The 15,883-nt window shown below is 48.5% G+C and overlaps 1 protein-coding gene across 1 annotated transcript; it reads left to right on the top strand.

Moving 5' to 3' along the window:
• The first annotated feature begins 3,074 nt into the window (after positions 1–3,074).
• LOC123057232 (uncharacterized) lies at positions 3,075–15,429 on the top strand. The gene is made up of 8 exons (XM_044480316.1): positions 3,075–4,023; positions 12,135–12,235; positions 12,856–13,002; positions 13,136–13,421; positions 13,563–13,759; positions 14,156–14,522; positions 14,609–14,832; positions 14,975–15,429. The coding sequence occupies exons 1-8, from the start codon at positions 3,075–3,077 to the stop codon at positions 15,269–15,271; spliced, it is 2,568 nt and encodes an 855-aa protein (XP_044336251.1). The 3' UTR covers positions 15,272–15,429.
• Positions 15,430–15,883: the final 454 nt, after the last annotated feature.

Genomic DNA, 15,883 nt, shown 5'->3' with positions numbered 1-15,883 from the left:
GTGCTGGCCACGTCGACGAGATCATCGGCTTCTCCCTGCCGGATCGCAATGTTCCTCCCCCGCCGGGCGTCCATCGCTATGACCTGCTGATCCACGGGGACCACGTGGAGGATTGGAATCCGCTCTCGCCCCACTCCTCGCACTCGGGGCAGAGCGGGCTCCCCTCCTCGGAAGACGAAGACACCCGCCCCCTCCCCCGCTCGGAGCCGGGCACCTGGGTGTCCGGTGTGGAGGACGGGCAGAGCAGGGCCAGGCGCTCTGTGCCTCGAGTGCCCTCCTCCGTCTGCAGCAGCTTCCCCTCCCTCGGAGAGCGCCGCGACCACGACGGTGACGACCAGGGCAACCGTGGCCGGTCCTGTAAGGACGCGTTCCTCGGCCGTGTCCGGCTGTCCAGCGCCAAGGCCCCGGCCGCGGAGGCGCCGCGCCGAAGGAGCCGGACCCCTGCCTCGCAATGTCACCAAGGGTGTCGCGGCCACTCTATGGAGCGTGCTGCCCTGCCATCATCCCCGAAGACGGTGCTGCGGGCGACCCCCCTGCCGCTGCAGCCACGCCCCCCCCCCCCCCCCCCCCGCCGCCGCCGGAGACCGACCCGATCACCACTTTTTTTCTCCTTATCCGACTCGGGACGCGCCCTCTCCCAACCACCCTGGTCAGACTGCATGCAACTGGAGTTCGAGAATGCAATGTTGGAGGCGCTTGCCAACCCGCTCTCCTTCAGCGACAACGATGACCCGACCGAGCAGATGACGAAGGAAGACCACCTGCCGCTTGCCCTGCTGCCTGATGTTCTGCCCTACATCAACCAACCCACTCCTGTAGCAGTTCAGTTCCAGATTGAGGCTGTCACGCACAAGGTCAACCACCTGCAGCTCCAGGCAAGCCCAGAGGGTGATTCAGCGCAACCCCATCCAGCCTCTGAAGATGACGTGCAACAGCTCTTCAAGACGGTCCAAGCTCCTGTCCTCCCCACCCCAAAGCTTGCCTGCACCTCCGCCCCGCCCAAGTCAAGAGCTTTTTCTGCTCCTTCAAGGCGCAGCGCTCGGCAGGCATCAGCTGCCTCCTCCGTGCCGGTCTCGCAGAGGGCAGCATTAAGGCTGGTGCAAGAACTCGGCAAGATGGGACCAAAGGACAAGATGACCCCGGATGCTGCGGCTGCTTTGATCAAGAAGTTCAACGAGCCACTGACCGTGGAAGACATAGCCACCATTGCGCGCCTGACAAGCCTGAATGTTGATGCTCTGAAGATCGCGGCCGGCATGCTCGGTCCTGATGGTGCGGCCAATGTGGCCCAGTAGTTCTCCATGTGTTATGTAGTTTGTAGGCTTCTTCGACGGCTGGCCCTATGCCAGTTCGAGCTAGGTTTCTCTTCCATGTGTAGTTCTAGGATCATGTTGCGAGGCAGACGACGATGGGGTTTTAGGCCTGTTGGTGGCCGCCGTCGTCCCTCGGACCGATCGGTGGTGTGTTGTACCCCATGTTTTAGTAATGTTAGTCGACGGAGCATATCATCGTGTCCAAATGATTAGGAATCATTGCATCATAATGTCTTGGAATGTTAGAGGGCTAAATGCGCCGGCCAAACGGGAGGCCATTCGTGAAATTGCTGCTACTTACAAAACAGCCATCCTGACGCTGCAAGAAACAAAGATAGATGTTTGGTCTTCAAAAATCACGCGTGAGGTAGGAGGACAACTCCTGCAGGGTTGTGTGGTTCTCCCGGCCCTGGGGACAAGGGGTGGCGTTGCAATTTTCTGGAACAAAGTTGTAGTTCGCATCAAATCACACTTCATTGGTAGATTCACCATCACGGTCAAGGTCACTGAATTAAGCAGCAATGTTCAGTACTGGCTGTCAACGGCATACGGGCCGGCTAAAGAAGCCATTAGGGAGGAGTTCTTTTTTGAGATGGCCAGCATTGCACCACCAGCAGGAGAGCCGGGGCTGATCACAGGAGATTTCAACATGATTTATGAAGTTAGAGACAAAAGCAACTCTAACCTGAACAGGAGGCTTATGGGAAGGTTTAGAAAAGCTTTAGATTTTGCGGGCTTAAAGGAAATCAAATGCCACAACGAAAGAGAGAACCCAAGCTTCTGCAGCATCGATAAGTTCTTTTGTAATATAGAGTGGGAGGCTTTGCACAATGTTTTCATGCTGAATGCAGCATCCACATCCTTCTCGGATCACTGTCCGCTGCTCCTCTCCCCTTGTGCTAGCCCACCAAGACCAGCAAGATTCAAGTTTGAAAACCACTGGCCCAAGTTTCCACACTTCCAAGAAACGGTGATGCATACATGGAACAAACCAGTCTCCCATGACTGTCCTTACATCAGACTGAAGGTGAAACTACAGAGAACTGCAAAGGATTTAAGGATCTGGAGCAAATCACTATTCAGCAAGGCCAAGATGTAGTTCCATATAGCAAATGAAGTCATTTTAAGATTAGACATCGCCCAAGAGAATAGGCAGTTCACCCAGGAAGAATTTGCACTAAGGAAAATGCTCAAAACCAGAGTGCTCGGTCTTGCGGCAATTGAGAGAGCTAGAAGAAGACAGGCCTCCCGGGTGCTATGGATTAGGGCCGGAGATGCCAGCACAAAATTCTTCCACGCAAAGTGCAACAACAGAAGGAGGAAAAATTATATACACTCTCTGCAAACCAAAGGAGGGGAGGTCTTAACCCAGCACCAGGGGAAGGCCCAAGAGATTTTCAGACATTTTTCAAACCAGTTGGGCACAAGGAAAAACCGGCCTCTCACAATCAATTGGGATCAGCTTCAGTTACCTATTGTGACAGATGTGGGCTTAGATAACCCGTTCTCAGAGGGGGAGGTTTGGGCAGCCATTATGAGCTCCCCGGCAGAAAAAGCTCCAGGCCCTGACGGATACACCGGCCAGTTCTTCCGTTCATGCTGGAGCATCATCAAAGATGACATCATGGCTGCCTTCTCAAAATTCTACCGGCGATCAACACAAACTTTTCTGAGCTGAACAAGGCCTTCATCACGCTGCTACCTAAAAAAGAAGGTCCACGGGAAGTGAAGCATTTCAGACCTATCAGTTTCATGGGCTCGATGGCGGAGCTGATTGCCAAAGTCCTATCTATGAGGCTAGCCGCGATCATTCCTCAGATCATATCCCCTGCGCAATCGGCTTTCCAAAAAGGAAAATGTATTCATGATAGTTATCTATACGTGCAAGGATGCGTAAAATCTCTTCACGGAAGAAACAAGCCTGCTCTGCTCTTCAAATTAGACATAGAAAAAGCGTTCGACTCCATATCTTGGGATTATCTTCTAGAACTGCTTCAACGTCTAGGCTTCCCCGCTAGATGGAGAAACTGGATCTCCATTCTCCTCTCCACGGTGACATCCTCCTGTTTGTTAAATGGTGATGCGGGGCAGGCCATTTGCCACTTGCAGGGCCTGAGGCAAGGCGATCCACTCTCCCCTCTACTGTTCATCATCGCCATCGACCCCCTCTACCGCCTCCTCGACGCTTCTGTAAATCTTGGCATCTTCTCTCCCCTGCCAGGAAGAGGTGCCAGCATGAGGATTAGCCTCTATGCCGACGACGCTGTGATCTTTGCCAACCCGATCAGAGAGGAGGTAGACTCGCTGCTGCATCTGCTCAATCTTTTCGGGGACGTCTCTGGTCTTCGCCTAAACCAAAGCAAATCCTCGGTGGCCCTGATTAGGTGCAACAGTATAGACATCACTGACGTGCTGCATAGTTTCGGCGGCACCATTGTGGGATTCCCAATGACTTACCTAGGCCTCCCGGTTTCCACTAGTAGAATTCGTTTAGTGCACCTTCATTTCCTCCTTGATAGAATTAGGGCTCGCCTCACGGGATGGAAGGGTAGGCTTATGAATCTTGCTGGTCGTAGAATCCTCGTCCGTAGCGTGCTGTCAGCGCTTCCAACATTTGCGATGACGGTGCTGCGGCTCCCAAAAAAGCTTCTGAAGGATATTGACAAGGCCAGGCGGCGATTCCTCTGGGCGTGTGACGAACAATTGTCAGGTGGAAAGTGCAAAGTGAACTGGAAAAATGTATGCTCTCCCACCCAAAAGGGTGGGCTTGGCATTCAGGATCTTCACCTTTTCGGCAGAGCACTACGTCTCCGGTGGCTTTGGCTCGAATGGATGCAGCCGGACAGGCCTTGGAAAGCTTTCCCAATCCCATGTGACAGCAATGACAGGGCCCTCTTCTCTCGAGTCACGAAGATTGCCATCGAAGACGGCAAGACGACGAAATTTTGGACCTGTCACTGGTTGGGAGACGAACCACTCTGCCAAACTTTCCCAATGTTGTTCAAGCGATCTAGAAGCAAGCTTAAAACTGTGGCCGAGGCTCTACAAAATGATAGCTGGATCTGCAGCCTTGTCAATGGGCGGTATGAAGAAATAGTACATAATGTGGTCAGGTTGGCACGCATGATCAGAGAGCATGGAGGAATGATCAATGAGCAACGGGCAGATAGGATCATTTGGACAGGAAACGGAAAAGGATCCTACTCCACGAGCTCTGCCTACAATGCCCAGTTCGAAAACCTACCAAAAAATGGAATGAAATCAGCCATTTGGAAGGTATGGGCCCTTGGCAAGATCAAAATCTTCTCCTGGCTGATTCATCGGGATAGAGTGTGGTGTAATGACCGTCTACAACGACGACAATGGCCAAACCCATACTTCTGTCAGTTTTGCCTCAAAAACCTGGAGTGCTCCGTTCATCTCTTCTGGAACTGCCCATTCACGCGATCAGTCTGGGCAAAGGCGGCGAACTGGAAAGGATGTTCGTCGCTCGCCCCGCCTCTGCAGGATCGGCGATGCACACCCTCGGCAGTTAAGGCCATTATGGATACAACAAGAGCGGAAAACAGGAGGGGAGTGAAGACTATGATCATGGCTACCACCTGGACAATTTGGATGGAAAGAAACAACTGTACCTTCAGAACGAAGAACGTTGTTCTGAAGGATGTCATCGACGCCATTCGACGCATGATGGAGCACTCGCGGCTAGCCGGAGCAAAATCTATTGAGCCCCCTTTTGGGGATTTAGGTGTGACATAGTTTTCTTGTAGTTCTTTTTGCTGGGAGCTGCAGGACGAAGGCCCTCCCCTGTTGTATCTTTTCTTTCTTCCCTTGATCAAACTCTGTTTTCCATTTGCTCTCTCCTAAATCAATCAAAGCCAGCCAAGCTGAATCTTTCAAAAAAAACTTAGTACATAACATGACAAATTACTTACTCTGTAACTTTACCATATTTACCATGTAGCACATAATACAAAAAATTACTTACTCCAATGTCTTGGACCTCGAAGCTTCGAGAACGTCCTAAGAAATTTTTCTAGGCTTTTTTTGTGTGAAAATTTTCGATCTATTCATCACATGTCATGACAGTACAAGTAACATTAGAAGTAATAAAAAGTACATTCGTTTTCGTAGACCATTTAGCGACGACTATAAAACCCTACTTGCCTTCAAAAATACGCCTAAAAAAACAACAACCCTCTCGCCGGCAAGAGCCGGGGTCCACGGGAACACCATGGCCCCAAGGCCACACGAGACGGGGCAGACCGGCGGAGGCGTTGGTGGAAGGTAGAAGAACCCTAATCGCGTGTGGACTCCGCTGCAAGGGGCAAAGGGGTACGCAGGCTTGCACGCGATCCAATTAACACAAGTGAATTGATTTAATACGTGAGCTACATATATAGGAAAACAAATTCGTGGATTTTAATAGGGAACACTATCATGTGCTAAAAAATTCATGAATTTGTTTTGTTTTTATAAAGTATATCATCATGAAACTTTGTTGGATGTACATATGGATTTTTTCTTAGAATTTGTTGAAACATCAAAAGTAAAACTTAGAGTTTTTATTGAAAAGGGGCTCCACACGGTGCCCGAGCTCTACAAGGAGTTTCCTGGTGCACGTGACTTATTATATAGGACTCTCAAAGCGACCTTGGGCTGCATGTGTAGAGCGAGCGCGCACGCTAGAAGCTACTACCAGTTACTCACCCTTATTTACTTTGCCTTATCTAGTAAGCCACCGCAGCCTAGATATTTTTGGGGTTTTCTCCGCCAGCGCCAGCCACCCAGGTCGTCTCTGAGCTCGAGTCCGGGGACTCCGCACAGTCTGCCTCCACCGCGTCCGCAGCCGGCCGGCACTCCGCTACAGAGGCTGCCGTTGACCAGTCTGTCCAGGTCCAGCCGACGGTGGGAGAGTAGGTCAGTCTTGTGCTATTTTTCTCCGATGCGAGCAGAGATTTCTTACTCATGCTCAACTAATCAGTTGGAAATTGGATTATGAATGTCTTTTCAGATGCTCAACTAATCAGCTGTTGTTTTACCGTATTCATCAAAATCATTAGAACAGCGTGATTTGAATTTGATGCTCGGTGGTTTCTTTCATCCGCATTGCCTTTTCTTTTTCTTTCCAAAAGAGGGATTTTTAGCTTTCTATCAAGTATCAAGAATATACAGATTCAGATGGACATTCAGTAAGTTGCGGCCATCCCCGCCGCCGGCCAACCCTCGAACCAACCCCTTTCTGGCGCGGACGACCACCCCGCACCTGCACAGCCAATCCTTTGAATGGCCTCGTTCGGTGATGTGGCTAATGGCCACGGCGTCCTTGTCTTCGCTTCGCTCCCGGCCTTACCACCGCTGCTCATGTCGTCCCGTCTCCGTCCCCGCGTTATGGTTTGCCATCTTCTTAGAGAGAAGTCTGAGGGCATCATAGTTCAGGGTTAACCTGATCCCTGACCGAGCCGCCGTTTTGACTGGCAGCCGGCGAGCCGGACCGGACTGGACCGAGCAGGTTAGCGGTCCTCTTTTCAGCAACCGGACAGCCGGTGACTCACGTAGATCTCGATGGCGGAGTCGGGGACGTCGGGGAAACAGGGATGGCGACGCAATCGACAATGAACGACGGCGGCCAAAGTTGGGGATGGAGGATCGTGGCGACGGCTTCGGGGCAAATCCGGCCATTTGCTTGTGCGGGGAAGGAGATCCCAAGGTGGCGGACCTCCTGAACAAGGTGGTTATTCGAGGGGAGGCCGGTGGATGTCAGATTAGAGATTACCTGATTGTTGATAACAATGTGAACTTACTACTGTTCACAACCATGTACTAGTTTTTCGGTTGTCATTACAACAATGAAACTTGTCGAGCAGATATGCTAGTTTACGATTTAATCATTTTTAAGCGAAAATGCATATGATTCTTTACCTTACACATTCTTTACTATGTGGCCTCTCTCCCTGTTTTTTCTCTTCTTCCCGTTTTCTTCAGGACCACGGCACAATTTTTAGTTGCAAGCAGGCTCTCCCTGAACTTAAGACATGCAACATCACTTGATACCACACTTATAATCTATTAGGGCGATCGTTTCAGAAATTTCCACCACCTAGGATAGCATGGTAAAAGCCAATGCATTGGTAGTGACGACCTACGATAAGGGCAACTCTATCAAAGTCATTAGAACCAGAGCTTTTAAAAAGACTTTAGAGTGAACTGTATAAAAAAAATTCAAAGCCTCAAGTGCAAGGTTGCCAAGTAAGACACACTATAGAACACATCCTTTGGTGTTTACAACTTTGTTTAGACCACTTCTCTCCCACGAGAGACCAGGAGAAACCATAGGCACTGCCACCCCTACCCCTTTCCTTCTTCCCCGTCACTCGCCGCCGCCAAGGTCCGCCGCCTGGTGAAGCCCGGCCTGCGTCAACATCTGCGACGGTCCTCTTCCTCCTTGTCCGGTCGGCTGTGGTGCGGGTGCGACATCTTGGTGGGGATGCCTTGCCTTGGCACAGGGCATGGTGCTAGGCGGTGCCTTAGCAGTGGAGGTTCCCATATCATGCTCCAGAGGTCTTATTTGGTGGCGAATTGTCTTCCCCGGGGTGGATAGGTACTCAGGGTTCCCCTGTTTGGCATGGGTGAGAGGCCCCGTGTGAAAGCCTTGTGCTCCGGTGCCAGAAGCAACGATGCTTTGGGTGTCACGTCCATCTTGGGGGAGCCGCTATGGTTCTTCTCATCAAGCCAATGGTCCGGGTGAAAACCCTTGACCGTACCCTCGGTCTCGACGGTGGTGGCAAGTTGTTTTGTATTCCTCCTGACGACGTCATCGTGTATCCCAGGTTACCTCGGGGGCACCACGCAATTGTTTGCGGACATTTTCGGATCATAGCACGAAGTTTCCTCAACCATGGCACGAGTGGTCGCACTTGCCCCCTTATGTTCTACGTGGTCCTCGTTGGTTCCACTCGCGGCCCTTTTTGTCCGTAGGCAGGCTCGGGCTCCACGATTCAGAGTGGGTTGGCAGGGCCCCTCTTCGGATATAACTTGGTATGAATGCCGGAACGAGATCCGGCGATTTCCCTTGGTGTCTAGTCTTAGTCCATGTCAGTATTCTAGGTTGATTTGTATTTGGTTGTGGTTTCTCTTGTATTCCCGGCTTTCTTTGATCTGCTTTGTAAGAGGATTTTTTCATCACCATGTATAGGTATGGTTGTGTTGCTTTATATATAAAGTAGGGCGGAAGCCTTTTTGGCATAACACATCCTTCATATTTTTTCACCTTATAAGACCAATTTGTTCATGGGTTTATAGAATACCCCCTCCTCCTCTCCTTCGGGATAAGGAAAGAAACGTTGGTGCCCAGGTCCCCAACCTCATTGTGGCTACCCAAGCGAGTGGACTTCCAAGTCGGCGCGGGCGCGCGCATCACTACATGCCATCTCTATAAGCCGCCTGAAGACCGAAGGGGACAAACACCACCACCACCACCACCACCACTCGGAGTGCTAGAGTCGGCCGATGGCCGAGACCACACAATTCGATTTTGCAGAGCACGGGGGTGGAACGAGCACCCATGACAAGGATGAAGAATAGAGCCCATGTGGCTTCTAGCATGCCCACCATCGAGGCAACATGACCCATTCACAGGGCTCATGAGAATTCCGACGCCAAGAGGATTGAGCCCTTGCTGGTTCAGACGTGCTACTCCGGGCATATCTCATGACTTGCAACTGGAATTGTGACCCGTCGAACGCAAGCAAGGCTGCCTCAAGGAGCAGGACGAGGGGCACGAGGAGGCTAAGAGGCTCATCGGTACTATGGTCGCCACGACAATAGTACCCTCGCCGCGGATCTATGGTATCTCACAAGAGTCTGGTGGGAAGGAAGCTGGCCACATCCAACTCTACATTTCTGCCTATCCGCGACTATCGCATTTCGGCATTTGTGACTATCGCATTTCGGCATTTGTGCCTATCCGTTGCTACTGCCATCTATCTAGCTCTATGTCCTACAGGACCACCTTCTCTACGATGAAGCCAACAAGGTTGTCGAGTGAATCATCAAGGCTATCACAACCACAATCGACAAGCTCACCTCTCTTGACGCGAGATCCCTCTCCAGGCGATGCCACGATGGAGCTCCATTCGGAGCGTCGGAGGTGGATTTCCCGATGACAGAACTCGATTCAGGGTGATCCCGTCAGACTAACATAAATATACAACACATTTTAAATTATTGCATCTAATATCTATGTACAAGGGATGAAGATTCTTTTTTAAAGTTAAGGCTGAAGGGTTGTTTCTAAAGGGCATTCCAAATGTTTTGAAGGCTGTGTGCCTTTTCCGAGTTCTGCTAGAGAGGTTTGTTTAGCAAGCAGACTTTAAAATGGCAGTTCTAAAATATTGTGTGCTTTTGGGGGATCTACTAGAGTTAGAGCATCTATAGTCGGACAAAATCCGCTACCTAAACATCCATGGACGCACCCCCAGACATCGTTGGACGGCTCCTCATTTGTCCTCGGGACAACCACACTCCTGGTATATACAAATCTTTAAACCCATGCATGATCCATCATATATCACAAATTCATTACCAATTCAACAAAGCAAGATAAACCACAATTCAATAATTCATCACATGCCAAAAGAAAATACGACATTTCATAGATAGGCGATACAAAAATGAAGCATTCGGCGCTTGCTTTGTGCGTGTTGATCTCCTTCTTCTTATCCTCAAGCCACTTGGCGGTTTCTCTTTGGCACAATGGTTGTCCCTCCTTCCCTCGACCTTCCCAGTCTTCTTCATCCAATCAAATGGATTATTCGGAGCTTATGTCATCGTTTTTCTTCAACTTCTTCTTCTCGTTCTTGAGGTCATTGATGAGTTGTTACCACTTTGGTTCCCCGTTCAATTTCAACCAATAATGACACATAGTTAACGGGTTCCCCTCAGTTTGTTGGTAAAAAAGTGGCCGTCACCCCTATCTAGCAAACAAGAATCACTCATGGCAATGCAACAAACAAAGCTAGCAATGCTAATGATGACAAAACGAGGCAAATCAACTGGCGAGACTATTGACTCCAATGCCAAATTGGTTCCCGCCAACCACCAAAGAATAGTGGCCACAGAACTTGTTAACGCTCTCTTGGAGGATTTACCATCTATGTTGGATGGAGGCCTCACTACAGGTGGAATGGATAGGGTCGACTTCACACATTCCTTGTGTTCATGTTAATGCTTGTTGATCGTTTTCCAATACTTGTTGCCCTTTTTCTTGGTTCCACATATAGGGTCCATGTTTGTGTCAAACCAAGCTTGACACAACAAAACATCCTCATGGCTTGTGAATGTCAGACCGCTTGCCTTGGTAACTTCTTTTTTCTGTTAATAGTGGCTGATGTTTTCCCAACATCATACATAGAAGATTTGGTATTCCCAAGTCATAATGCATAGGCTTTTGACCGTCATTGATCATCTCTGTCATGATAGCCTCCTATGATTACAAATAAACTATTAACATATGCAACAAAAACATTCAATGGCATATGCAATAAGTTGATTGAATGGTATATGCATCCTTAATTTGATCCAATGGAGTATGAACGGACATACAAATCAATAAAAATGGGCAAAAGATCTATTGTGTCATGCTCTGCCATTTCGTCGAATAGGACGTGGGTAGACCCGGCTATTCACGGGGTTATCCGTGTCCGGTGGAGTTACGAGGAATCATACAAAATGTCAAGCATATCATGTTGCGTCGAGTCATCCGGAATCCTCGGCCATTTGGACGACGAACAAACTCGGTCGCAAGCGGGGCGGATGTCGTGTTCTCGGCAGCAGGGCGGACATGTACGGACGGTGCGATCGGCCGCATCGGACTGGATGCGTCCATGTTGATGTGGACCACCTCCTTATCTGTAGCCTCCTGCTCGTGCTACTTCCCTCCCCGCTCCCTCCGAATGACATTCTCTGCCTTGAAACCGACCACCACAGACTGCGCCGAGGCATCATCCATGCTGGCGGTAGAGGACGGGGTACTTGGCGATGACATATATGAAGCTAGACGCGGGCAGCGGTGCGGTCGGGGAACAATGGTGAAGAACGGTGAAGGCTTGGACGCAAGAAATGGAACTAGGTTAATTTGGATGGATTTGGGATGGGTTCGGTTTGTCGGCCCTGGCGTGGTGGACACGTCTGGGCGCCCCCAAGTCTTCCATATTCACCACTAGATATGGGCTGGGTTTGAGGTGTGACTGACAGCCGGACGTGTATCGCCTGCTTGAGGGGGCCGGTTGGACCACATTTTCTGCTGGGCAGATCAGTGAAATGTGGATAATTTGGGTCATCGTTCTGCACAAGGCCCACCCAGCTAGATCAACCCCTCTTCCATCACATCCTAATCCACGTCGGTCTTCCCACCCCTAAACAAAACGTCAGTCTTCTCATCAAATCAATCAAGAGAGAAAATAAAGGTGAGCCTCGATCGTGTACCGGAGACGGAAGGGGCTGGAGGCGACGCGAGGCAAACACAGTGGGCACTGGGGGGCCAGGCGACGCGGGCCCTCGTCGTCCGATGTTGGAAAGCGGAGAGTCAGTGATGCTGCGTGGTGGTCGCTTGGTTTTCAGGCGAAGAGTCAAGAAGGCGTCCCTCTATCTCCTTTCCCCTTCTTCCTCCCGCAATACCATGTTCACCGGCCATACGCTTCTCCACTAGGTTTCTCGTCATCTTTAACCTATCTGCATATTTTCCTCCTCATTACCTTCTCAATATGTTCAGTTTGAGTCGTCCTATATCTGTTTTAATATTGTTTTCTTTTATTGCTGCAGGTTATGCTATATTGGTTTCCGGATTATTGGAGGCTGGTTCTAGAATTTCTTTTAGGAGGATTCTTGAGCTGATTATTACTTGCAACGTCTGCCCTGACCAGGTTAGTTAACATAGAATGCCAAGTGCAGATAAGTTCCTGGTCCACCGTATACTGCAGTATGTAGGAGAGTGGCAAGATATTTCCTTTAAGCTTTAGCTAGGCGTGATCTATATCCCCATCCTGTAAAGATTTTTTTCTTCGGTAAGGTCTAGTACATACTGTTAAAACTAATTAGGAATACAGAGGGGTCCCTGTGCACACTCTGAATTTCCGTGGTATTCCCAAGGACATTGGAATAATATACAAAGTAAGTCTAGAGGGGTTCACATGGACCGCTCTTGTATTCACAATGCCCAGGGAGTAAACCCATCTTATATTCCCAATGTCACTGAAAATGCAAAAGAGGGGTCTACATGACGCAAGGACCTTCTTTATATTGTCATGAGGATGCCATGATTTGCAGCCAAGATTTGCCATGCTTGCTAAAGGAAATTGCCACCCTCGTGACAACATAATTTGCCATAAAAAACGTTCGATTTGCCATGCTAAAAAAGTCTGACATTCGATTTGTATAGTGAAGTCCAAAAAGTTATGATTGGAAAACATCACCAAGTAGGTAAGACTGTAAGAGTTACTCACTTCAAAAATGACTAGTCTTGGCCTGTTTGTTTGCCTTTTAGTCTGATGGAGCTCCCTTCATAAAAGAAGCTTTGGAAGGACATTCTGCATTCGTGCTAGGCAGCGGTTTTGATAGGATGGACGAACTGTCAGGTCTTGGATGTTTTGAGTTCTTCGTGATCATACTTCCTAATTTCTTGAAAAAACTGGTACAGATCGCACAATCTCTCACTTCCTGTTTCATCTTCGTTTTCCATTTCTACATTTCGATATTCGGTCACTAGTCTGTTTGGTTGGTTCAACACTTTGTTTTTTTCAACAGCTGTTTAATCCTCTTTGCAGAGGCTTCCTGACAAGTTCGTGGCGGTGCTCGACGGCTGTGAGCCCCGGGAAGTGAAGCTACGGGAGGCCAGTTGCCGGCATCGCTCGTGGGACGTCGAAGTAGTGTTCGACGCCGACCGCCACATGTACCTGAAGCGCGGCTGGGAGCAGTTCGCCCGGGCTCATGATCTACGGCTCGGGCACTTCCTCGTCTTAAGCTATGACGACCGCCGCCACGCCATGCTCACCGTGAAGGTGTTCGATGGAAGCATGTGTCGCAGGCACTACCAACATGGCGATGTTGCCAGTACGTGCCTGTTTAAATCATGTTACTGTAAATCAGCAAAAGTCGCCTGCTGTATCTTATACTGATGAGGAATTTTCAGCTTAAATTTGTTCTTAAATTAAATCACTTGCCCACTTACCCTTTGTTCTCTTACTCTTGAAGAGAATCCATCTGCAGATGAGTCTGTGCAGTTGAATGATCTTCAGATGCCCTCGAAGGACTATTTCTTATCAGGGAAATGTGATCTTGCAGTATCACAGAAGGCAAAAATACATGAATTAGTCAATGAAATTCAACCTAAAATTCCAGTGTTCATTGTACTGATAAAGAAGAGCAATGTAGACCAGCGGGGTACTCTGGTACGTTAGTTTCACCATCCGCATTCTCTATCCCCCACCTTTTAATTTCTCTACACTTTGTAATTCATTCACACCTAATGAAATAAAAAGCTGCGTTGTCAGCATTTCGTCAAAATAAACATAAAAATGAATTGCTCATTGTCTGTAGATACGTGCATTTTCTTTTATCATACAGTTTACGGAAGTTAGTATTTTGGTTTTAACTCAAAACTTCTGAAGGATACGTTTGCAACAAGATGCATATGCATTACTAAATCAACGTTATCAGTTGAAGGAATGTGTATGGAAGAATTTAGCCTTTGTTACTGTGTTAACTTCTTGCTCCTTGGTGCTTTAGCTCTCAGATATAACAAGCTTGACAGTATCATAATTACATTCTGTTCCTTTTTCAATTAGGGGATATCTAAGGATTATGCTCTCAAATACTTTCCATGTGAAGATACAAATATCATTCTCCAGTTGCCTAGGAAAAACAAGGCTTGGAAATGCAGATTGCATATCAGGCCATCCGGCATGTCTAATCCAGGTCGGCGCAGCCTTAATTGGGGCCCCTTTGCCCGTGACAATGATGTGAGGGAGGGTGATATCTTCCTCTTTCAACCAATGACAAATGTGAAGCAGAGAAGATTCCTAGTGACAGTACATCTACTTCACAATGCGACCCTTGATCATTCTGCTTGTGGAAGAGCCGACGTTGGCTCAAATCGTGGAAGTACAAGTGCCAAGAAGATGGGCGGTGTGAAGGAGGAACCACCCACCGATGGTACTAAACTGTTACCACTGCTAGGATGCATGTGCCACACTTCAGTTCCCATTATATCTGTCTGATCTATGTGAAATTTTGTATAGGTGAAGAGTACTCTTCAGAACAAGAAGAGCATGAAGTCTCTGGGGATTCCGAGGGAGCTTCTGAGCCTCTCTTCATCCTGGCTGACAGAGCTTCTCTATCACCAGAACAGAACATGAAATGTCTGGAGAAAGTTGAGGAGATTAAGTTCAAACCGCCCTTTTATGTTGCTATCATGAGCAAAAGCAGTGTGTGTCAGCGTGGCAGCCGATGTTCTGCGAAGCTAGTAAGTTCAGGGAAAACATTTTCTCTTGCTTTCTGTCAGTTCCTCAATTGCATAGGTGTCCTCTGATAAGATAAATAGCAACAAATCTCCCAAGTATCTCTGCACCTGTGTCAGTCTAACATTTGCCCTGTGTTCTAAACAGCACTTTGGCTCTCAGTATGCGGCCACATATCTAGTTCAGAAGTTTGCTGCTAGCCTTCATCATGGAGAGAATAGTTCAATCAGTTTGGTGCTTCAGCGGGAGGGTAAGAGCAGATCATGGCCTACCAAGCTGCAATGTAAGTATCGCACGCGAGGCACGAGCAATAAGATGACCTATCTCAATGGATGGCCGTCTTTTGCCCGCGACAACCACCTGCGGGAGGGAGATATCTGTCTCTTCAAGCTGATGGATAATGAGGAGCAGCTGAGGATGATGGTCTACATCGTACGCCGCTAGAAATGTTAAGCATGTCTTGCATGCTGCTGCTGCAATGATCTTGAACTCTGGGAGTGGAAAACTATGTGTGGCTTATATCCAAATGACGGGCTCGTACGTACAACAAGAAACTTCTCTGCTTATCTATATCATTAGACATAATCTTAGTGTTTTCTTACTTCTGCCAGAACTTTCTTTCTTTTATTGGAATGTAATTTGGATGTTTCAAGTTTGAACAAATTATTATGTGTTGCTAAGGTTGATTTGACTTGCCCGCCAAACAAAAAGGTTGATTAGACTTGCCCGCCAAAAAAAGGTTGATTTGATTGAACTTTTACTTTTTACGGGATTCACTATGAGAAATGTTCGCCTTGCATTCTGCTGGTACGTTGATCTTGAACTCTCAGAGCGAAAGGTATGTGGCCTTTCTCCAAAGGAGGCAGTCATTGATCAGGAAACTTACGTGTTTATCATTAGACGATTATCTTGGTGGTTTCTTGGTTCTGTGAGAACTATGTTAATTGAGAGTGCTTTGGATGGCTCAGTTTGACCAATCTGTGATGTGTTGCTGACTGCTGATGTTCGGAGGCACTGTTTTTGCATGTGGATTCTCTGCAGCATCGAGAGGATTTG

This window comes from Triticum aestivum, chromosome 3A, assembly GCF_018294505.1.
Source record: "Triticum aestivum cultivar Chinese Spring chromosome 3A, IWGSC CS RefSeq v2.1, whole genome shotgun sequence".
Lineage (NCBI taxonomy): Eukaryota > Viridiplantae > Streptophyta > Magnoliopsida > Poales > Poaceae > Triticum > Triticum aestivum.
Note: the sequence above shows the minus strand (reverse complement) of the source record. Positions and strands in the feature narration are given on the sequence as shown.